At 37.9% G+C, this 25,362-nt stretch overlaps 1 protein-coding gene across 1 annotated transcript in view; it reads right to left on the bottom strand.

Moving 5' to 3' along the window:
- Window positions 1-25,362, bottom strand: part of LOC139744316 (exosome complex exonuclease RRP44-like) — a 218,268-nt gene that overhangs the window by 182,435 nt on the left and 10,471 nt on the right. The window contains exons 6-13 of the mRNA XM_071654761.1: window positions 24,683-24,856; window positions 22,095-22,238; window positions 17,944-18,075; window positions 9,661-9,798; window positions 6,659-6,805; window positions 6,254-6,370; window positions 3,059-3,160; window positions 534-683 (exon numbers count right to left, since the gene is read on the bottom strand). Coding sequence (XP_071510862.1) covers window positions 534-683; window positions 3,059-3,160; window positions 6,254-6,370; window positions 6,659-6,805; window positions 9,661-9,798; window positions 17,944-18,075; window positions 22,095-22,238; window positions 24,683-24,856 — 1,104 coding nt within the window. The remainder of the gene's footprint in view (window positions 1-533; window positions 684-3,058; window positions 3,161-6,253; window positions 6,371-6,658; window positions 6,806-9,660; window positions 9,799-17,943; window positions 18,076-22,094; window positions 22,239-24,682; window positions 24,857-25,362) is intronic.

Genomic DNA, 25,362 nt, shown 5'->3' with positions numbered 1-25,362 from the left:
GACAACCTGTGTGGTAAGGGAATTTATAATTGATTATATCTTTTGATAAAACGGGGCCCTGATCTACTATTAATTTCAAGGGAGCAGCTGCTCTCAATTGAAACTTACAACATATATCATTGCTGAATCTACTACTACTACTACTACTACTACTACTACTACTACTGCTACTACTACTACTACTACTACTACTACTACTACTACTACTACTACTGCTGCTACTACTACTACTACTACTACTACTACTACTACTACTACTACTACTACTACTACTACTACTGCTACATGTGTGCTACTACTACTACTACCAGTACTTTGAGTATTTTATTAGTAAAGTCACTCCTAGTAGAGTAATATAATATAGGCGATGAGCAAACAAGGGGTGGGGGAAAGGGGGGATTTACAAAGATTAAGTAGATGTAGAGAGCAGAAAGAAAAAAAATTAAAAGGGAGCAACAGCGAGAAAAACAACATAAGAATTATAAAAAAAAACGACAGAGAGCGAGAAAGAAAGAATGAAAAAACAGCCCCACCCTCGATCTGATGATGCTCTTGTGGAACCTGACATTGACAATCTCTGCCCCTGGTGTCATTTCCCAGATCGTAGAGAAAGCGAACCTCTCCTCGCCCCCTCGTAGAGAACAGAGGTTGGAGCTGAGCAGGTCCGGCACCATGTCAATTCTCTATGATAATCACATTATGATAAAAACATGTGATGATGGTTACAACTGAAGATACTACAATTGATGATGATGATGATGATTATGATGATGATGACGACGATGACGGCATGGTTTTATCTTATCCTTGGGGTTGTCTGTTCAATGTTAGCACTGTTCTTTGATAGGAAACAGTTGTTAATCATTACCTTAGCATCACTGAACACTCATTTATCTATCTGGCTCAAGAAAGAGAACTGTGGATAAAACATCTTGTCCAAAAATGTATGCAGGACTCAAACTAAAACATGACTCCTACCCACTATTGCAATGTTTCAACCACTACACAGAGCAAATACAAGATACTCCTTTAGAACTATGAATTACATTGTTTTTTTCAAGGTCCTTGTTCTAATTTCACACAATTATTTCCACAAAAACCCAAATACCCCTTTTGCATTTGTTCGATGGCAGAAATAATGTGCAAAGTATACTGTAAACAAGAAGTTGACTGAGTTGAGCACGTGAGAATATAAAAATCTATGCGCAGTGGAAGATACAAAGCGGACGCCAGAAAATAAACGATTGCAAAGGTCACTTGAGCCTTTGGCTTATGTAAGCTAAGAAGTGATGTGGAAATACTGCATCAAGATCACAGATTGTAAATACAATAAGAGCTTATACATTTACATATCATGGATAGCTTACAGTGCTATAAGCTTTTTTTTTTTCTTTTGAGTAACAGAGGGTATGGGGGGGGGGGGGGGGTGGGCACAGTGCCCATTTGAACATTTGATCTCCCATTTGATCTCCCATTATCATAGGAATGTTACCAGCTATGGTGGCAATCTCTCATGAAGCTGAGAACATGAAAATTGGGCCACAATTTGCCTCCCCTCAGGGTCGGTCACAACCCTCAGATTGGCCATGAACAAACTTGAAATTACAGACATCAATGAGCTTACTAACAGCATTCAACTTGGGTTTTATCACTTCTGGTTCTAGAGAAAATGATTTAAAAAGATTCCTTAATTTGGGGGCTTTGGGGCCCATTGGGAGCCATGTGATGTGTATTTGAACAAATTAATATTCTATCCCCCTAGGTACATGTATGCTACCTGTAAAGTTTGGTGAAAATCTATCTTGGGGACTTCAAGAAGAAGCTAAAAATGTAAAAAGTTTGCACAAAACCTTTGACACACAACTTACAGTTGTATGGCACAAGACATACGCCAGACAATAAATGGTCTCAATAGCTCACTTGGGCCTTTGGCTCAGGTGAACTAAAAAAACAACTTCTACTGTTATTTGTGGACTCTTTTATTCAAAGATACCAAGAGTTCCATAGAACGTGAATCCCAAACATGATTATCCTGTCATACAAAATCATAAAGCAACTGCTTTAACTTCAAAAAGGAAAGTCCAGATGTAACTGAACTGTTATTTCATTCAATAGAGAGATACTTGTTGCCCCCTAAATCTTTCACAAAGGAAGGATCATGTATATGATTTAAAAACTGCTTCTACTAACTTTGACCTTCCCAATCTATCATCTCTGAGCTCTGTTGTCAACAATACAAACTTGCTTTGCTATATATCTTGATACGTTATATATGACTAGTGTCAAAATGTACAGTATGTTTCCCCCCCCCCCAAAAAAAAAAAAATATATATATACATATATGTATATATAATGTAATGTATATATATATATATATACATATATATATATATATATATATATATATATATATATATATACACAGTATATAATATATTATATAATTGATTATATGAAATGATTGAAGAATCTAATGCTATTTCAGGGAATGAGACTCTAACTTCTTACCAACACTTTGCAGAAAACCCCATTTAACTTGGTAAAGTGGTCAAAGAGAAATGAGGATTGTAGTAGAGCATGTCATGGGCCTATTTCCTCCAAGTTCAGCATTTGGATGCTCTTGGAACTATGAACACATTGGACAAAACTTGGAGGGAAGGGATTCCTGACATGCTCTACAAAGACCCTCATTTCTCTTCGACCACCTAAGCAAATCGGATAGGGTTTTCTGTAGGGTGTGGGTAATAAGTTCTATTTTCATACCCTGAAATTGTATTTGGATTGATGCACTACTTTTAGGACGGTCCCGTTGTAATTTTTTTTTTTTTTTTTTTTTTTTTTTTTTGGGGGGGGGGGACATACGGTATATATTGAAATACGAAATGTATAAATTCATAATAAATGTTGTTCCTTGATACTAAAAAAATAATAATAATAAAGAACTTAAAAATGAGGTAGGTTTTATATTGACTGCCTCAATTTGTCTGCACTCAGATGCTAAATCCCTGAAGTACTTGATCATCAAATCTTTGGTCAAGACAAGAAAGGAATGGTTTACCCTGTCCACGAGGTAGACAGTGGTTCCTCTCAGTCTAGCTTCAGCATCCAGAGCGTTACCTGGCTTGATGAAATGACTGACATCAGCAATATGAACACCAACCTGCAAGACATACACACAGATGGATAGTATCACAGTCATGAACAGAGTATTGATGCTTACTTAATTTACTGTACTGTGTGCCTTCCTGGCAAATGTTGTCTTCTTTGAATCTGTTGTTAGTTATGACTCATCTAGATAACATTCAATTATGGCACAACATTAAATGATTGCATCTGATACCCCCGTCACACTAGAGGCGGAATGAACCGGAATGCCGTTGAAATGAAAATTCTTCCTGCATTCCTGCATATTCGAAGTGCATTCAAACAATTCTGACGACATTCTGAGTGCGTTCCAAACATTCAGGCCCATTCTTGTGGCCAGCCCAAATGTTTTACCCATGCTTAAAACATTCGAGGAGCATTCAAAGTGGAGAAATATTGATCTGCATTCGAAGGGTATTCTAATTGAACTCCGATTGCATTCTAAATATTCTTACAGCATTCTAAGTATTCCTACGGCATTCTAACAGCATTTGAAATAATCTGACCTCATTTGAGGGAGAATCGGAATGGTGTTGCATCTCAAATTCTGCCAAAATATCTCAAATGCTCAAATTACTGGTTAGTGAAAAGTTCGAGTAAAGACTAGAGTTAGGGTTAGGTTTGGAGTTAGAGTTTGGGTTAGGGTTGGGATTAGGTTCAGGATTAGGAGTAGGGTCAGGGTCAAGGGAAGGGTCTGGGGTAATTGCCCAGGGGGTAATTGGTCTAGATACTCTCTTTCAAGGAGGTCTTGCAGGAGGACACCAATCTGTAGCAAAGCAACATGGTCCAAGGATGATCGGGTTGAGACTGGTGAAAATCACCAGTTTATATGCTATCGGAGACCATTCCGGCTGCATTCTTGACACACATGGGACATTCGTGTTGCATTCTACGTACATTCTAAGTGTATTCTAATTTTTCGGGCGGCATTCTGTTTGAATTCGTGAACATTCAAAGTATATTTGGTAGCCATTCCGGGAACATTCTGACAGCATTCAAATTGAGTTTGTACTGCATTCGAGGCGCTTTCTGACCATCAGACTTCGGGCAGCAATCGAACCGCGCTCATGCGGCATTTGAAGTGCTTTCTAAAAATTCTGACCGCATTCTAACAGCATTCTGAATATCCCTACAGCGTTCCAAGTACATTCGAGCAGTATTCAAGAGCTAATTCATTCGGAATGTGCAAGAATGATTCGAGAAGGGTTCAAAGTGCATTCCAAGTATTCGAACAGCATTCCCAGAATTTGAATTTTTCTCCCAAATGTGGCACGAATTTTGAAAATCCTTAATTCCGGCTGGTTCTGCTTGATTCGTGCTGATTCCAAATTAGTGTGATGGGGGTATGAACATACTGTTTAAACAGTAGGTCCAGATATCATGATTTAATTTTGTGCCTTTATCTTCTTTGAAATCATCTAAAAATTATGAAGCACACAAAAACAAGGGAACCTTGTCACACTGAGATCAAGACTGTCATATTTTCCCTGCTATCAGTGGTTCTGTGCTGTTTGCGAATGGTAGGAAAATACACTTTTGTCACAGACAACAGCATACTCTATACGCCATATATTTCGCGATTCTAAATTTTCGCGAATCGGGAATTCTCGACGATTTCACGAGTGGTTAAAGGGACTGTACAGTACTAGTTGAGGTGGGGATTCATGTTTTGAACATTCCTAAGTGAGATAATGAGAAACCTCATATGAAATATGAAAGAGCATGTAATTCTACGAAGGATTCAATGTTTATTTGATGAAAATTGGTTTTCAAATGGCTGAGATATCAAAAAAAGTGATGATAATAATAAAGGCGACAGGCCACGCCTTTTATTAGGATCTCTTTGTTTCACCTTGTTTTTGGATATCTCAGCCATTTCAAAACTGATTTTCATCAAATAAACTTTTGATACCCCTTAGAATTGCATGCTCTATGACATCTCCTAGAGTGGTTTCTGATATCTCGCAAAACTTTAAGCTAAATCCTCACCTCGACCAGAACTGTACACACCCTTTAAATTTGCGATCGTGGAGTCCTGTACTGAACAGAGAAATGTACATGCATACGTCACATCCACATTGTGATCTGAGTCAATATTTTTCGTGTGTCTTTAATTTTGCAAATAGCATCCGACTCGCAAAATAAAAACCTCGCGAAATATTCGGCGTATACAGTATTGGTCTTTAATTACCAGCACTGAATCAACAAAGAAATCATACCTACTCCTAAGCAAAATTTATTCCATATCTGCAGCATTCATATATATGTTGTTGGCAGAGCTAAAATACTTTATTATGACAATCACCTTATTCTCTGACTACATTTTTCAACATTAATTTAAAGATAACTGGTATGGCCTAATTAAACAATCATTATGAACCTACATGCACCATCATCACACATTGTACATGTAAAGACGAACATCATGCCACTACTTAATTTGCCTGCACTTCATTATTCATAGTGTCTCCATCCTATTATATAGTGAATCAACAAATCAAAGATAGGAAGAATTCCATCATTGTGGAAACACCTACACACAAAATGACACAAATGGTCATGTACATGTGTTATCTTGAGAAGCACGTGATTGAGCAAATGATCATGTCTGTACTTCCACACATTCATTCAGTACACATAGAAGTCTGGTGCTGTGTGACTTGCTTTGAAGGGCTTGAGATCTTCTTCAATAGTCTTATCCTAATCCAAATGGCAAGTTTACCTCCCTTTATCTCTTCATCTCCATTGTTTATTTGGCGACATTACCAATGACTAACATGTAGGTGAAATTTTGCCCCAGTAATTTAACTTGTTACAATGGATTATTCCTAATTCTTACTGGTCTGACATGATTTGGGTGTGACATTTTTTTTCTTTCTTAGTGTTATCACTTATTACTTATTTCAACAAAACATCAAACTGAGCATCATAGACACAAACAGAGAGATTTTGGTGAGATTATCAAAGCACTCTCAGATAAAAGCTGTTGCTAATTGCTACCAGTTAAATGATTTACAAGTATGAACTTTCACAAGATTCTTCATTAATATGAATGAGTCTTACTGTGTTATGATGAATACTGCATAAAGATTGCAAACAGCCATATTACCTCAGCATTTCCATTCTCCAGAGGGCGGTAGTGAAGAGCATCATCAATATCAGTACAGCCTGGTGGATCCACGCTACATATGTCAATGTGCCTCAAATCTACTCTTGCAGCCTCATCCTAACAGCAAGGCAAACAACAAACTATTATTATTTTCTTCTACTGGAATCTGCCATGGGATATGAAATCAATCACAGTTGAATGTCAATGATGGGATTTTTAACTTACATACATACATACTTTCAGAAATACATTGTACATACGTGCATATCATAATACATACATACATACATACACACGCACACACACCTACATACATTTATACATAAACTCATATATACACACATGATAAATATGTGTACATAATACATAATTCATGTACATACACACATAGCCGCCCATACCTACCTCCTCAGTGATGGTCCAAGGCATTTTGGGAAGGAAGCTGAGCACCGCCTCAGAGAAAGGGAGATGTGGCACATCATGCTCTAACAGTAGCACCTCATTCTCAGTGTCTTTATCTCCAATCTTACCCAGACTCCGTACAAAGTGGCCCTGTATCACAAATTATGGACACAAAACCACAATGGATTTCTGAAACTCAAAATAGATCAAAAGTGTTTACTTATGCATCCCCCTTCCCTGCACTTCACAGTAGAATTTAGTCCAAAGAAAATCACTTTCAATTGCAGCCTCTAGACAAAAATCAGCAAAAACCGGTAAGTGCAGAACACAGAAAAATCAGATGAGTGTTAAACATTAGTGTATCATTGCAAATGGTGTCTTATGGACTATTCGGGTCATGTTACTTTGATTGACATCTCTTTTCTCCTGCATGGTGTGCCTCATTTATTTCATACAAGGCAAACATCAAGCGATGTAAACATGCAGTTGTAAATGCCCTCCCAAATATAGATAATTGAGGAATTACATAAACCAGACAAAAAATAAAACAAACATAGCAAACGACAAGCAGTGTCTCGCCTGCATATTGCAAGTTGTGATCATAGTGTTTTTCATTGTAAGTTCATTGACCTTTCGACCTTTGACTTTGTCAGACTTCACCCATATTCCAACTTGACTGGCATGGTTAGGTTATGTACCTGTGGTGTGAGTTTGGTGGTTATAGCTCAAAGCTAAGGAAAGTTAGAGAGTACACCAAACTGATGACAATGCTGACAATGACGACAGAAAAATGACGCCTATGCCTCGCTTCCACTACACGCGCAAGACAACAATAAATGACCAAAATCGTGTTTATCCTGAAGAAAATGACAATTGTCTGTATTAAAGAATAGACACTTCAGAATAAAAGATCTGTCTTGAGTCAAGTCATATAGAAACCATTTCTTTCTGGTAAAAAGCACCCTATGACGGTTAATGCTCACCTGAACTTCAAAATAAAATCAACCTCTATGAAACTACCTTGTGGTGCCCCTTCTTGGTATGTCATAAAGTAAGTTAGTAGGTAGTAGTAGTAAGTAGGTATTTAATCAGGTGCCTCACAAACAATTGCGTATCATTCTTCACATGTAAAGGTATCTACAACAACAACAAAAAAAATCAATTTAACTTTCTAATGAACATAGAGATGATAATCTAAATCAACAGCATTCCAGCTCTCATTATGGGATTTGGGTCCCGCCCCTGAGCCCCCATGTGAGTGCCAAAAGAACCACTTGAACAGATTATATCCCCTGTCACTTTAATAGAATAATTCCTGTCAATCTTGGAAAGACTGAAATGTGATAATGTACAGTATATATCAGAAGTGAGTACACCCCATGTGAACATTAAAAAAATTGAATGTAATTCTTTAAATTGTTTGTTTTATCTCACAAGTCTCACAGAGATTGTAAAAATGGCATTGAATGATATGACTTGAGACAGAAAACTAGTATTTATAACCTTACTTTTGAAATATTATGCATACTTGAGAAAATAATGGCAACAAAAGTGAATACACCCTGTGTAATACAGATGTACTTGCATGGAAACATGGTTAAATCTGGAGTTTTATGGTCAACAGCACTGGTCATAATTTTCCTTAGCACACACACAAAAAAAAATCATGTTGATATGACATGGCACTGTCTTATAATGCCCCTCTGCATTCTTTTGACTGTGTTTTACTCCTGTTTGATGACTTCTTGGAGTGGTCAGGGTTTGACTCACTTTAATTCTTGTATTCCTCTATGCATTACTACTGGTGTGACTAGTGTGGTCAGGAGAAATCATCGAACATGCAACAGACTCCCTTACTAACTTTTCAGAAAAGCAGTTACATACATGGAACACAAATTCAAGGTCACTACCATGTAATATCAACATGTTTTTCATGCTAACGAAAATTATGCCAAATGCTGGGACCATAAAACTCCAGATTTGATCATATTTCAATGCAAATATTACACATGGTGTACTCACTTTTGTTGCCACTATTTTCATGAAATATGCATTATATTTCATAATTAAGGTTATGAATACTAGTTTTTGCCTAAATTCCTATCACGGCAGGTCCTTTTTACAATCTCTGTGAGACTTGTTATTTGAAATCAACAACTTGAAGAATTACATTCGAATTTTCAAATACTCATGTGGGGTGTACTCACTTCTGTTGGATACTGTATATGAAAAGGTTGAAGATGATAACGTAAATTTCAGCCCTTTTGTCGCATCCAAACTTGTCATCCCTTTGAGTGGGCTATCACTGCCATTGTCATGAGCAACATTCTTCAGCTGTAAGCGCATCTAAATTCAATATGACTTGGCTATTTAAATTCTGGATAATGGAGAGAAAATAGTTGTAATCGCCATACCTTTGGTCTTCTTGGGCCTGACCCAGGGCCTATGGAAGGCAACTGAAACTTTTGCCAAGTTTGGTGAAATTCTTAAGTAGAGTTATGAATTTTTTACCCTTGATCATCCTCCTAACTTGTACCCCCCTCCCCCCCCCCCCCCCCCCCCCCCCCCCCAAAAAAAAAAAAAAAATGGGCCCCATAGACATGGACAAACTTTTGGAAAACTCTGTATCCTTAAACCCTAAGAATAACTCCTGCTAAGTTGGCTACAAAATACATGTATGGACTACAGGTTAAAAAAAAAAGTCAAATATGTACAAGAAGGCTCTGAGAGAATTGAAAGCTTTTCAGCACCCTCAAAATAAAAGAGATATCAAAAGAGCTCTGAGGAGCAAACACTTTCAGAGGATCTAAGGATGGAAGGGTTTACAAAAGGTTATGAGAATTATACACTTTCAAAGTCCTTGGAAAAAGGAGGGTTTGCAAAAAGCTCTGAAAAATCAAGCTCTAAGTATAGAAGGGTTAACAAAAAAAACATTAGACAGTGCATATTTACGACACATCATATCACATATTCACAACAGAAGCCTCTGTTGTCAATTAACTCACCAGTGGATATCTTGAGTTACGTGGCCATGAGTCTATGCTCACTATAATTCTGTGGCCAACGAGGGCGTCATACTGCCGAGTCTCAATGCGTATCTTAGGAATCCGGCGCTCAGCTGCCATGAACAAATGTCTTGTTCCCTACAGCACATAACAGTGAAAATGCATGTTTGTTCGGTTTAGGTTTTTCTTTCTTTTTCAATAGAAGTTAACATTTACTCAGTTACAATCATTGCACTGCACATGCACATATTTTGCTTATTTTCAGTACCCCACATTTGTGAAATTTACATCTTTTTCTTTTCTTTTTTTTAAGTATAAGAACCTGGTATTCACTGACATGCTGAAACCATGCCTTGACAAGATGTAAAGTATAATGAAAACCAAATCCAATATTCTGAATTACTTTTGTGGTACAATTGTAAAAGTTCTAATGAATCAGTGAAACTTTTCAATAAGGAAGTTAATAGGTTTTTGAATAGTCTATCTTTTTTCTTTTTTTTTTTTAGATAGTGATCCCTAAAGGCAGGTCAATATCACATTGAGAACAAGTGTTGAGCAACTTTACCAGTACACAAAATTTTATCAATTATTGTTTTCTTTTCTGATTCCTTTGTATTCACTGTCTAAAAAGGAAATACCGGAAGAAAATATTTGTCCTTTATACTACATTTTCACTCTAGGGAACATATCATTCACAAGAAGTGGACGAATAAGAAATTTCATGTCACAAAGACGGTTGTCTACAGCTTCTCACATATTGATTTTACACCCCTTTGCAATCATTTTATTCTAAAAGGTAAAAGCTACACACAATTTTCTTATTCCTTGCCAAATATTTGTGATCACACTTTTGGGATTCCTTTAAGTGTTTCAACCCTTGCATAAACAGTGACTTGAAACAAGGGTAATTCCTATAAAGCACAAGATAATCATCTTTCTCAGCCACGAAAAAAAAAAATCACACTTAAATTTCCACTTTCACAATATTGGAAGGGTGCTTCATATGTTAGTCATTGATTGATTTGTAGAGAGGTATGTTTCTAAATGTACGATGCTGAAATATTTGAAGATTTCACCCTAAAATGACTGGGCTTTTGTAAAGGTTCAAAACCCGATAATCACCAAATCTTTTATGTGCATAGTGTCTGACATGCTCTCCAAGAATGCATATGCAAATTAGACATAGAATAAATCATATTCAATCAAAGCTCACTAAAATGCAAGTTTTGTAACTTCACTTTATGCATGAGCAGAAAAAGGTAATTTGTGCTACCATGGAGGTTTATGAAATTAATTCACAAATCTCATTCCCTTTGTACCCATGCCTGATGCAGCTACTTAGAAATATCTGAAGTGTGTATCGAATTAAATCTGTCTCACAGATAGGAAGACAATTGATTCATGTCTCCACTCCTACTAAAATAACAGATGAGTGGCACATACTGGTAAAGACATGGGGATGTGTGAAAAGAAAATGCGCGAAGATTGATGAAATAAATATTAAAATCAATCACCTGGACATGTCTAGACATTAATCTGACATATCCATTTATAAGAACATACCTGTAGATTAAACCACATCAGTTCTATTTGTCAAAATTAATCAGAAAAGTCATATAATCAGTTTTCAAGGATGGTACAGTTTCAAAGACTTCACAACACACAGTTCTGATTTGCACTTATATGTTTCATCCTTAAGGCCGTGTCACACCAGCCTTGCGTGCGACTTGCAAAGAACAATTTTGACTACCTGGAGGTCCCCGTAGATGATCCGCACATGACAGTACCTAGCATGTATCTCAACCGTAGTCGCCCGGAGGTGCGCACGCATATTTTTTTACCCGCAACCGTGTTTAGGCCCTGTCACACCTTTCCGGGCAAGCTACTCGGGCTTGTTACGTGTAGGGATTTTCTAGCATACCGGACATTCCTGAGGGCGGAAAAGGATTTGTGCGAGTCAGCGCATGTGTCTTACTTGCTGGACGCGTAATACTTGCGAGTATACTGTGTGACCTTTGTACCAGTCGCATGGGGGCTGACAACTCAGTGAAGGAATTCCTCTAATGGAATGGCTGAAATCTCACAGAATTTCATTATCTTGGCTGCATACGGGACTGCGAATTACCTGCGTGGGAATTGCCTGGGAAGTACTGCTGCTAAGGGTCTCCTACTGGCGTTCTGTGTAGACCTCTACGGGCATTCCCGCGACTCACCCGGAAAAAGTTTTGGTCATGCTCAAAACCTGACTGCGGTTAAATCGGACTTGCATGAGCACCTCCGGGCAACTACGCGCTAGATACTGTCAGGTGCGGACCAACTGCGGAGAGCTCCGGGGAGTAAATTTGTTTCCCCACAAGTCAAGCCGCAGAAGTTCCTCCATACGGTATGACAAGGCATGAATGAAAATTGCAAACATTCTTGTTCGCCCGCTGAAAATCTTCTACGTGCTGGAAACTACCTCCTCGCCACAATAGTCTAGTGGGATTTCTGAAAAAGGGCTCTCTAAAATGGTGTTAGAGGCATTTTTGAGTAAAAGTTGGAAACCGGTCTCTTTTACCTAATTTGAGTATGCTGAATCCGAAAAATCCGGTTCCCAAGCGAAATTCACCGATCTTGACCATCTAATTTGCATAAACAAAATGGCTGCCAAGCTACAGAAATTATCAGTTTCAGATACGCATTTTCTAGCAATTCTTTGCAAACAAGCTGGAAAAAGTGATTTGAAATGTTTGTACAGAGAATAGAATTACCAATTTATAAGGGATAAACGTTTCTCAGGTGGCAAAGAGTATATTTTATTCATAATTATGCAAATTAGGACTGAAATATGCAGATAAATATGTATATATATATATATATATATACATATATATATATATATATATATATATATATATATATATATATATATATATACATTAACACTGGAAGAGTAATTTTGACATTTTTTATTTCTTGAGAGGCAAATTAAATACTAAATATATAGACTTTAAGGTTTTGAGGGTCAGGAAAACTCCGGTTTCCAAGCGAAATTCACCGATCTTGACCATCTAATTTGCATAAACAAAATGGCTGCCCAGCCACAGAAATTGTCAGTTATTCAGTTTCGGACACGGATTTTCTAGAAATTCTTTGCAAAAGAGCTGGAAAAAAGTGATTTTATATTTTGTACATATAATAGAAGTAGCAATTTGAGGGATAAACGTTTCTCAGATGGTAAATAGTATATTCTATTCATAATTATGCAAATTAGTACTGACATATGCAGATAAATGTATATTAACACTGGAAGAGTAATTGTTACAATGTTTTTCTTGAGAGGCAAGTTAAACACTAAAGATGTAAACTTTAAGGTTTTGAGGGTTAGGAAAACTCCGGTTCCCAAGCAAAATTCACCGATCTTGACCATCTAATTTGCATAAACAAAATGGCTGCCCAGCCACAGAAATTGTGAATTCCAGACACGCATTTTCGAGATTTTTTTTAGGTAAACGAGCTGGAAAAACGTGATTTGAAATCTATGTAAATAGAATGGAATTAGCAACTTGAGATATAAACGTTCCTCAGGTGTTAAATAATATATTTCATTCATAATTATGCAAATTAGTACTGAAATATGCAGATAAATATATATTAACACTGGAAGATTTTTTATATTTTTTTTCTCTTGAGAGGGAAGTTAAGAATATTAGATATATACACTTGAAGGTTTGGAGAGTTAGATGAAATCTGAATCCCTTCTCAGTGGTATCAAAATAAATGCAAATACATGTATTGTATCGGTATGCAAATTATATGCAGGCTTAATGAGTTTTATGCGCATGCAGTTCATTCAATAGTCTATATACCCTGGTAAAATTTTATTTTTCAAATCCTTTAAAATGGTCCTTTTGGATTTTTTTAAAGAATTCAAGTTAGGAACCCGATTCTTAACCAAAAATGATTGCGCTAGGGCTAAAAAAAAACAAAAACAAAACAAAACAAAACAAAAACGGGTCTTTTTCAAGCGAATGAACTTTAAAATCTAATTTGCATAATACATACAAAATAGCTGCAATATTGCCATAAAATTGTTAATATCATGCAAAATATTTTTATTACATCAATAATCGCAAAACGAATTGATGAAAACTCTCTCTACACGGATCATGACTCAACTTTTTTTTTTTTTTTTGGGGGGGGGGGGGAAATGTCATCAAACAATGCCATTTTATTCATATGCAACATCCATTATTGTATTGTTCCAATATGCAAATCTATAGCATTGGCACGGAAATGCTATTTCCCAGTTAGCCAGAGCATGGTAATCATGTATATATATGATAATAAAGATTACATATGATTATATAGCAAACATTCGTCTATAGGTTGAAATGGATAGGTGGTTTTATTCTATTTTGTCTTATGAAGTGGTTTTTTTTTTTTTTTTTTTTTTGGGGGGGGGGTTCAAGTCGACGAAAAATACCTTTAATGTACACAACAAACATTACTGATGTCCCAATGAATAAACAAAATTATGTTGCAAGTCCGTTAGATATATAAGATTGGAGAAGGATCCATTGGAAAGTTAAGTTTGTAGAATAGCCGCGATCACACACTGGCAAAAGATCAAGAAGTTTAAGATCGCGATCTCCAAGATCTCAAAATGCGCGGCCAAATTGGCAAAATATCGAAAAGTTTCAGATCGCAGTCTTTAAGATCTTGAAGTTTTTGGGATCTTTTACCACTCTGACCGCGCCTTATCATGATAAACTTTAATTGCAATGTTAGAATAGCAGTGAGGGAGAAGAAATGGAAAAAAAGATATGTGGCACACATCCACCTATATTATATCCTTCTACATCTGTTATAAGAATGTAACTTAGTCAACTTCCAAGACAGTTCGAACTCTGAAATTGCATCGGCCAGTGCAATCTGCGAAATAAGGGGTTTACACCTTCCTGTTCCTTTTTGTTTTTGTTTTCAGTATACTTGGATAACATGCCGCCAGTGATAACCACCAAGTATGATGCATTTCAATTTATTCTTAACTGGACGACGCCACGCTCCCTTGTCAGTCTGACTTCTGATATCAGATCATAGAAATGACATTCTTAGCAAACAGGCCTCTATAGCTTTAAGGGCCAGTAAATTTAAGAAATAAGGAATAATGAATACTCATTAGAAACCATGTTACATACAGATGATTCCACTTCATATCAGACGTAAATGGACGCCATTTTGCCTCTCATTATGGTTTATCAAGTACAGTTTTTGAATATCCACAATGTCACTTGAATTTCTGCCCAAGAATTAGGATATGGACCTTTTCATGGAGGACCTGGGTTTTCCATTACCTTGCGAACATGAAGTTACTTTTGTTCCCTTGAGAGATAACATATATCCGATATAGCTACCTTAAAGAGGCCTTCTTCCGTATAGCTACTGGAGTTGTGCTTTTTCTGCCAGACTGATACTGACAGTAGCACTCACAATGACTCACAATCATCAAGGATGCTGCTTGTACGAGAAAAAAACTAAAGGGTTCCAAGAACATGGTTGTTATCGGTCGTCTTTATAAGAATAAACTTATATTCGATTCAAAAGATGCATCACACAAGCTCGTTTGGCACAAAATATGTTCCGCCATTTTACCTACAAAAGTATACTGGACGCTCGAAAAGCAGTCCAACGACAATACTCCAGTATCTTAAAAAAAAATAAAATAGAAGAAAATCCTGCTCACTGTGCCAGACCTGATCTTTCTTCACCAGTAGACATTGGATGGGAACGTTTTGATCTGATCTACAGCCTGTACAACTGATATATCTAGCTCCAATCCTGCAAATTTGCCTTGAGGTGATTTCATGTGCATGCGAAAGCATTGCAGAACATTTCGATGCAAATGTCACAAATTAGGCCTACGATGTACAGCAGTGTGTGCATGTTAGCAACAATGTGATGATGCAAACCTTGCATGAATGCAGATCAATTTAGCTCGATTGAGAAATAGACTTTTTGACTCAGATTATGTTTCTTTTCAGCCAAAATATAAAGGTGTCGATGACTAGAATTACAAAGTTCATCCTACGTTTCGTTTCCGACACTGTCCGAGATACCAGGATTTTTCTTATAATTTTTTTTTTTTGCTTGAGCCTGCAGAGTGGGTGAAGAGATAGGTTTTTTTTAATCTATCTCTGGGAAACCCATAAATTATGACGAGATTTATGAAAGTTGCCACTTGATTTTAAATTCAACAGATCGAAAATAATTATAAACCAATCTATCCAATGAAAACGACAAAGTACAGAGTGGAAAAAGCGACCTTGCACTAATCCATAGAGTAACGTACAGTGATGTGATTGTTCGATAGCTTTGATGGCAAGACCTTGTTTTAGTGGTGAATATGCATATAGAAAATGGGTGAATATTTGCATAATTTATTATGCAAATGAGATAATAGATGTGTGTTGTTTACTAGTTGCAGTTAATTTTTGCATCTCTTAATCACACCAGGAATCATTAACAGGTCTTGATATTGTTATAACTGTTATGAAACATATTCATATATTGCGGCAGTGCGTTGTATAATCTCGAAACCTGCCTGGTCTACGGCCTCTTGAATATCAATTTGCAAACATATTTCATTTTAGTATCATTCAGTTCTCCTTTATTGATTGATTCCAGTACTTGATTTACTTCGGACGACATCATTATGTGCAACGTGTTTGCCCGATATCTTAGCTGTATATTAGTACACCAAGGTACATTTTGATAGCAAGACTTTGTTTTAGGGAATATATCCATAGAAAATTTGTATAATCTATATGCAAATTAGATTATTGGGGTATTTCTAATAACTGTGTTTTTTTTTTCTTGTATCTCCTTTAACACAAAAGAATCATCAACTTACGTCTTGATATTATAACTATAATGATTCAGATTCATATATCGCGGCAATGTGTTGTAGAATCTCGAAGCCTGTCGTAGTAAAGCCTCTTGCGTACCAATTTGCATACGTTATTACAAATATTGTTATTCATTTTTTTATTCTGAATTGGTTGATTCCAACACTCGATTTTCCTCGGACTCAGATGACACCATGAACACTTTGTTTGACCGATAGCATATCTATATATTTTTCACTACGCCAAGGTACATTTTAATTGCAAAACTTTGTTTTAGGGGAAAATATGTTGAGAAAATGGAAAAATATTTGCATAATTTATTATGTAAATGAGATGCATGTTTTGTTTTAATACATAAGGTTGGTTCTTGTATCTCTTTAGCGCACTAGGAATCGTGAACCGGTCTTGATACAATGACAACTATCTTCAGAATTATGATTCAGATCCATATATTGCAGCAATGCGTTGTAGAATCTAGAATCCTGCCAGTTATCCTCTTGTGTACCAATTTGAATAGATATTTGCATAAGTGTAATTCAATTCTTGAATTGATTGAAATCTTTTGAATTGATTTATTTTGATTCGACTCCGGCGACACAAAGTACTTTTTGTTTGCCCGGTAACTTGTTAAAATGATTAAAAACAGAAGTGAACACGTAGGTACTATACATGTGCATATATATGCGGTAATGCATTACTGTATCAGCGGCAACGCCTAATTTGCATATTTCACTTCTTAATTTGCATATATAAGTGAAAGTTATGAACAAATGATGACCTAGATATTGTCTTTGCACCTTAATTTCTGAAATTACTACTATTTCTGCATGTCTAGGGAGATGTTATGAAAATTAGATCATCGAGACACCTTAAAAAGCAATGAATTGGCGGCCATTTTGTTTATGCAAATTAGATGCTCTTAGACTCAAAATTCCGCTTGGGAACCGGAATTTTTGGATTCAGCGTACTTGAATTATACAAAATAGACCGGTTCCCAACTTTTACTAAAAAATGCCTCTAACAGTCATATTTTCCCAAAATCCCACTAGACTACAAGCCCGCGTAGCTTGCCCGGAATGGTGTGACACGGCCTTTAGGTTAAATTTCATTTCATATACTGAATAAACAAGCAAAATATACTCAACAATGACTTTGTAATCACTGAGCTAAGCATTTTTAATGTAACAATTATTCATGTAATCCTTAAAAATGGTGCTTGCCAGCACATCCACAGCAACAAATAAACCAAGGTAATGATATACTTTAAAGGAGAAGAATTAAATTAAAAGAGACATGAAGACAAACAATAATCAGTATGCTTAGAACAGCCTGAAGACACAGGCCCAACAACAACAGTGGAACTTCTTCTTGGCTCCATTTGGATTACATCTCTCACCCCTTTCACCGATGCTGGCATGATTACACCACAAAATGGCCGCCAGTTTCGCTTGATGATTCCTACAACCCTGCACGTTGGCATTGCATCTCTCCTGGGTGGGCGGTTAGAGCTATCCACAGAGTCTTCTGCCTGTATGATGTCAAGAAAATAGGAGCTCATTTCACCTTCCAGATATCAAAGGCAAGACTATTAAATGTAATAACCACAAAATTTTTAGATACTGGCCCTGAGAGGGGAATTCTTTGGTGACAACCACACATCAGGGGTTGGTGCCTGTCCTGGGTCATAGCTGAAGAGCAGTCCAAGACAGAGACAACAAGACATAAATGTGAATTTGGAAATGCCCTCCCCGGTACAGATAATCAAGATATTACACAGACAAGACAAAAAACCCAAACAAGCCATGCAAATGCAAAGTGATGTCTCACCTGCATACCGCAATTTGTTATTGTAGTGTTTTTCATTGTAAGTTCATTGACCTTTAGACTTTTGACCTTGTCTGACTTAACCAATATTCAAACTTGACCGGCATCGTTAGGTGATGTACCTGGGGTGAGAGTTTTGTGGTCACTGCTCAAAGCTGTGGAAAGTTATTGAGAGCACACAATATATGGTGCTTATCAGGGAAAGTTCATTGACATTTCCACCGTTCACCTTGTCAGAAATCACCGGTATTTGAACTTTACTAGCATCTTTATGTGATGTACCTGTGGTGAAATTTGTGGTCATAGCCTTAAGCTGTGGAAAGTTATTGAGAATAAACCAAAATTCTATGAGTACAGTGCTAATCAGGTAAAGTTAATTGATCTCTTGACCTTTTACCTTCTCAAAATTCACCAATATTTGAACTGACTGGTACCATTAGGTAATGTGCCAAAGGTGTGAATGTGATGGTCACAGCTCAAAGCTGTGAGGAGTTATTGAGAGTATACCACAACACTATGTGTACCATGCTTATCACGTAAAGTTCATTGACCATTAGACCTTCAACCTTTTCGGAATTCACCCATATTCAAATCTGACTAGCATCTGTAGGTGATGTAACTGTGGTCTGAATTTGGTGATAATAGCTCAAAGCTGTGAAAAGTTATTGAGAGCATACCACAATCATTTGAGTACAGTGCTTGTCAGGGAAAGTTCATTGACATTTTGACCTTTGACCTTGTCAGACTTGACCCATAGTCCAACTTAACCGGCATCTGCAGGTTATGTACCTTGTGGCATGAGTTTGATAGTCATAGCTCAAATCTGTGGAAAGTTATTGAAAGTACACCACAATACTGAGTACAGTGCTTATCAGGGCAAGTTCACTGACCTTTTGACCTTTTACCTTGTGAGACTTCACCCATATTTAAACTTGACCAACACTTTTAGGTTATGTACCCATGGTGCTGGTTTGTTGGTCACATCTCAATGTTGTGGAAAGTTAGAGTACACCAAATTGTTGATGAAGATGACAAAAAAGTGGTGCCTATGCAAGTGAGACAAAAATGATTTAATGCCAAACCAAGTTCATGAAAACATACGTGACCCTGCACCACAAAACAAACAAAAAGTCGCCAGACATGAAATTTTAGTTAAAGGCAGCCGATCGCCATCCCTAATGGTACGTAAACTCCGAACGACCGAAGTTTGTGCATGCAATTGCGCAATGCCAGACTCGGTGCTATATCCATAAACGTGTGGGACAATGCTGCCACTGAGACACGTGTGTGTGTGTGGGTGTGTGTACGCATCATACACAAACATTGTCACCGCGAGCTGCAGTGATTGGAGGGGAGAGGCCAGAAGACGCGCGTGTGTGTGTGTGTGTGTGTGCGTGTGTGTGTGTACGCAACATACACAAATATTGTCACCGCGAGCTGCGGTGATTGGAGGAGAGAGGCCAGAAGACGCGTGGCTCTTTTGGCCTCTCTTCATGCGCATGCGCACTGAGAGTGTGCGTCCATTCGGAAGCTCTCTTGGCTCGCTCGGACAGCCATTTTGGGTTAGGAAATTAGCACAGAGAGCTCTCTTGTAGCCCACAGAACTCTAGCGTTTTGTTCGCTGACCCATTGAGCCAGCGCTATTCTCATTCGGGGTCACTACATTTGATACAGAATAGGGGAGGCAGCGTGTAGCGTTCGTCTCCGTGCCGCACAAACCACTCGCCATGACTGAGTGCCTTTAAGAGCATATTCTGAAAGAGCAGACTTTAAGCTTTAAAATGATGTATTACTCAAATCAAATGGACTCTCCTAACCTATCGAAATATTGGAAAGAAAGCACACACTCAGGAAAAGTGTGAAGTGAGAAAAGAGGCTCTGAAGTACAGTGTTTATTCAAGCGCTTAATCTTTACCAAGCCGTGCTGGTTGTGCGATGAATGGGACAACTAGAAATGTCGCTATGGCGACTGTTATGCCTCCGCCATAATGCATGATTCTCCTAATAGGTCTAGATAGTACATGTGGACAATGTGTGATTACATTTTCACAAAACTGGCAAAATATTGAAATGACAAGTTTGTCACAAATGTGTTGAATGTTCATCTTCCTTGACCTTGGTTTAATTGGATGAATAGGAGAGCATGTATTTGGGGATTTAAGGACTTTATCTTGACTTTGACCCATTCATACATTTATGCATTGAGTAATTTTCATGGTACCGGTATGGAGAAAAAGTGCAATTTCTGTACTGAATAGTAAATTGTTACCATGTTCATCTGGCCTTTGACCCTAAAATTCATAAGATAATCACTTTCAGGTAAAACATGCATAGATATGCAGTAAGTTTCACGATAAATTGAGCCACTTCCGAGATATGGAGGAAAAAGTTAGCTCAGCACTTTCACTTGATCTTTGACCTTTTGACCTTTGAGGCAATAAAAAAGAAAAAGAAAAAAAAAAACTCTCCAGAGAATTTCTATTAGGTTACACATGCATACACCAAGTGTAAAAAAAAAAAAAAAAAAAAACTAATCCTGCTGGCATTGCATGAACATGAGGGAAATAGTAAAATTTTGAAGTGTTGCACTTGACCTTTGACCCCTGACCTTTGACCCCATGAACCCTACATTCTCTAGATAATCACTGCCAGTCAGTACATGTATATATACTATGTTCCATGAAGATACCTTGAACAATTTTCCAATTTACAGAGAAAAAAAAAGTTTTAATACTTTTACTCGACCTTTTGACCTTTGACCTTTGACCTCATGACCCAAACTTTCACCAGAGAATCTAAATTGGGTAATACATGCATACACTAAGTTTCAAGAAAATATCTTCAGGCATTGCATAGATATGGTGGAAATAGTGAAATTTTATGTATTTGACCTTGACCTTTTGACCTTTGACCTTTAGCACGTGCACCCAAAAGTTGATAGGCACAACTTCACCCCCTAATACACATACATGCCAAGTTTCATTAGGATACCTCAATAGCTTTTGATAGTTACCTTGTCCACAAAATTCATTACGGACGGACGGAAAGACGGACGGAAGGACGGACGGACGGACGGACGGACGGACAACCCGAAAACATAATGCCTCCGGCACCACTTCGTGGCGGAGGCATAAAAAAACAGGATGTAAACCACCGGAGTAACAACAATGAAGGGATTATTAGATTAAACTTAAATTAAGCATGCCTTATTAATAGATTCTGTCCTTAATTAATACCAACTTTCAAAGTAGTAGCATCATCCTTTCAAAAGTTATAGGAGTTGAAAGTGAAGAGTGTGTACAAGGTTTTTAAGAAATGAAAAGGGGACTCTAGGACACACTTAATTACATCATTCTGCAAAAAAAAATGTTCAAAATAAACTGCTAAAAAACACACTCTCCTGCCCGTTTTATGACCCCAAATTCTAGCATAATGTAGAAGAAGACTTGCTCTTTCAGAAAATATGAAAAAGTCAAGATTGGCTCAGTTGACCCATTTCACCTATTTTCAGTCCTCACACAAAATCAGTGTGTGCGACTTTTTGTTCGTTTTGTGATGCACGGTCACATATGACCTACTAGGGAAACATCAGATCTCACCCATCCTAGAACAGGGGAATATCATATTCAGCTCTTCACGTACAGCAAGAGCTTTATGAAAACAATCCAGGTCTTTGGTACTGTTTCATCATCATTGCATTATTATGCATCTTTGCCGCCTCACCTCATCGAGAACATCATCTTTGGATCCAGTGTCCTCTGCAATGACAGAGGAAGGCGCTGACCACTGCGACTCTGGCAGCATTTCGATAGCTATGATGTCATCTTGCACAGCCCGATTCTGATTGGCAAGGCCTTTGATGAATACCTGTCCATGAAGAGAATGTGAAGATCACAGAAGGCACACAACATTTGTAGTGGTTTCTTTCCAACTGACAATGCTTCAATTTTCTACTATTATCAAATTGGTTTTCTGTGTGAGCAGATGATACATTATGAATTCCATCGGGTAAGATTAGGTTTGAAAAGATTATTTTGTGAAAATAACAAAAAACATACATTGTTGTCCCCCTGATTAAAATAAATTCTCCCAGGTACAAAATCTTAATGATCAAAGAGCTGGAACATTTACAGCATTCTTTTGTCTGTGGTCTGAAAATCAGACCTACAGGACCCGACACCCAATGCCGAGGCCAGACCTCCCCATCACACACCTAACAAGCACCCAGAGCATGTAGAAGACATGTGATGCCACAAACAGTATTGAATGCTGAATACAAAGTATCCTCTGGTGACTTTGTGCTTCAAGGGCACAATAAAGACCCCCTGATCTGAAGCCTAGAAAGACCAGCTAAGCCAATGTTGTATGTCTTCTACCATTCCTTCTGTTAACAGGCTAAATCGCTCTTTTCCTCACAGAGGACACAAAATGATGACTCCATGTGCAAGAGACTCGGACCTCATGAACATTGTCACTGAGCTTCTTTCAAAGAGTAGGGTGCAAATTAGGTGGTGGTCTGTTTTACAGACAAAGCTCAGAAAGAGGTGAATGATACTGACTACCAGTGGTCAAGCCTTCTTGACTGGTACTCCAAAGGCACATTGTGCCACAAGCAGAATGCCCACTGTGCGACCTGGGGGGCATTTCATGAAGTATTTTGTCCGACAACTTTGTCGGACAAATTTGCTCTCAGCCAATCAGATGCAAGGATTTCTGTAGCTTTTAACAGTTTGTCAGACGAAATATCTGACAAAACGCTTCATGAAATGCCCCCTGGGCCTACGAGCTGGTGTGAGCTGGTGCGAGGTCGCACAGTGGGCGACCACAGCTTGCACAAGCTCGCACCAACCAGCTTGCTTGAGCTCGCAAGGTTTTGGACATGTTCAAAAAATCTTGCGACCTGTGGTTAGCTCGCAGCAACTCGCAAGCAGGTCGCACAGTGGGCGACCCCAGCTCGCAGCAGCTCCCAAGCTGGGCAAGCTCGCAAGCATTCAAAAATACCCGCTTGTCCATCCAAAAGGGTAGAAAAGTCAGAGAAATCGTGGATTAGTTATCTTTTAAAGACAAATTCAAGTCCAGGTATCTAGGTTAATCTTATAAGTAAGATTAAAATCTTACAAGTATGGCTATAACAGTGAAAATTTGACAAAAAATTGAGGAAAAAAATTAGGGAAACTATGGCATTGTGAAGTTTCACTAATTTCTGCAGCACAGTTTGTATTTATATGCACATGAGATGATGATGTTATCAACCCTCCATTTTTCTTTGCTAGTGTACAAAAGTAATGACAAATATTCATTGTTTCTGTTATCAAAGTGTAAAATGTGATGTTATTCCTGGTTGAATAACTTGAATAATGATCAGTTATACATAGGCCTACTATCAGGATTTGAGACCCAGGCAAACTTGAGCTTGAATAAACTGGAAATGTAAAAATCTATGTACAATCTATGTGGCAAGTTGTAAAAAAAAAAGATGCAATTGAGACTTCACTATTTGCATATTCGTATTGACTGTTCAAGAACTTTTCCAGAAAAATAAACATACTTCAAAATGTCATAACTTCTTTATTTCCATCCAATTTTGATCCAATTTTCATTGTTTTTGAGAGAAAACTATTCTTTACTTTTAGATTAACACTCGACTGCACTGTAATTTCCCTTTAAAAGCCACATATTTTAATTTAAGATGACACTGTCTGTTCCATTAAAAGCCCCATTCAGGCTAGATTCAGAGCAAGAAGAGCTAATTGTGCAGTGAGACAGGGATTAATCAAAGACTTGCTCTACAATGTGGTGGCAGTCAGATACCACAAAAGGCCCAGAAAGGAGAAGTAGTGGGCTGAAGGGGCCTCCAAGCAGGACCAGTGTGGTAGGACTGCTAATTATTGGTTGACTTGCAGTGCAGAAACACTAAAAAAAAAAAAAAAACTTTAAGAAGCTTATGATAGATATTAACAAACAAACAAACAAAAATAAAGCATGCCTGACCAAATCCTGGATGCAAATCTACACAAGCAAAGTCAGCCTACCACGAATACGAAATTTGCATATTCCTCCACCATGCACGCATATAACTTTGTACGTAGAAATGGATCGAAAGGAACTTACTAGGGAGCTCGCAATGAGCTCGCAAAGAGGTCGCACTGTGGGCATTGTAGAGGTCGCGTCCACAATAAGATCACACTAGCTCGCCAGCGTGCTGGTGCAAGCTCAAGGTCACTTTCAACTCGCACCAGCTCCAACCAGCTCGCAGGCTCAGGTCGCACAGTGGGCATGCGGCATAAGAGATTTGAACAACTATTCCTTACCCTCTTCTCCTCCCCCTGCACACTGACGTAGCCCTCCCGGTAGTTCTCCCGGCTGGACTGGAATGTACCCTGCTTGTACCGGCCTTCTTTGATACCTGCCTGGAGCTGGGACAGACTTAGGTGCTCTGGGAACAGGATCTTCTTCCCTCCAGACACCTTGATATCCCTGTCCAGCTGAAGAAGCCCACAAAAGAAAAAAAAATGCAAAATTCCTGTTGGTCCCATCAACAAGACTGTGGTATATCTTTTTCTATTTTGGTTTTTTTCTTTGGTATGGTAACTTGTTACTACAATGCACTCCTGTTATAATGACACAGTTATGACAAATTTCTTGTTCCAATGAAGCAAAAATTCAGGTCCCAAAATCATCATCTATATACTGTCTTTATATACTTTCTGTTCAGCTTTAAGAATTTCGATATAACCAACACTGCACACTGGCACTGGTTCGATGGTCCCCGACCAGTGAAAATCACTGTCTGACCAGTAACTTTTTCAGGAATTGACCGATAAAAAGTGGAAAAACTGGGTACCTACTGGTGCGACCCGTCTGTCGGAACAGTAGAAAAAAATGGGTTGGTGTGCAGCCCTGATATAACAAAAGAAAACTGCCAGTCCCAAGGACTTCATTATAACAGGAGTTACCTGTATATCTTTTGAATTTCTTTTCAAAATGATCA

The sequence above is a fragment of the Diadema antillarum genome, unplaced genomic scaffold (assembly GCF_040938485.1).
Source record: "Diadema antillarum isolate AM-2024a unplaced genomic scaffold, OU_Dant_1.0 seq00001158_RagTag, whole genome shotgun sequence".
Lineage (NCBI taxonomy): Eukaryota > Metazoa > Echinodermata > Echinoidea > Diadematoida > Diadematidae > Diadema > Diadema antillarum.
Note: the sequence above shows the minus strand (reverse complement) of the source record. Positions and strands in the feature narration are given on the sequence as shown.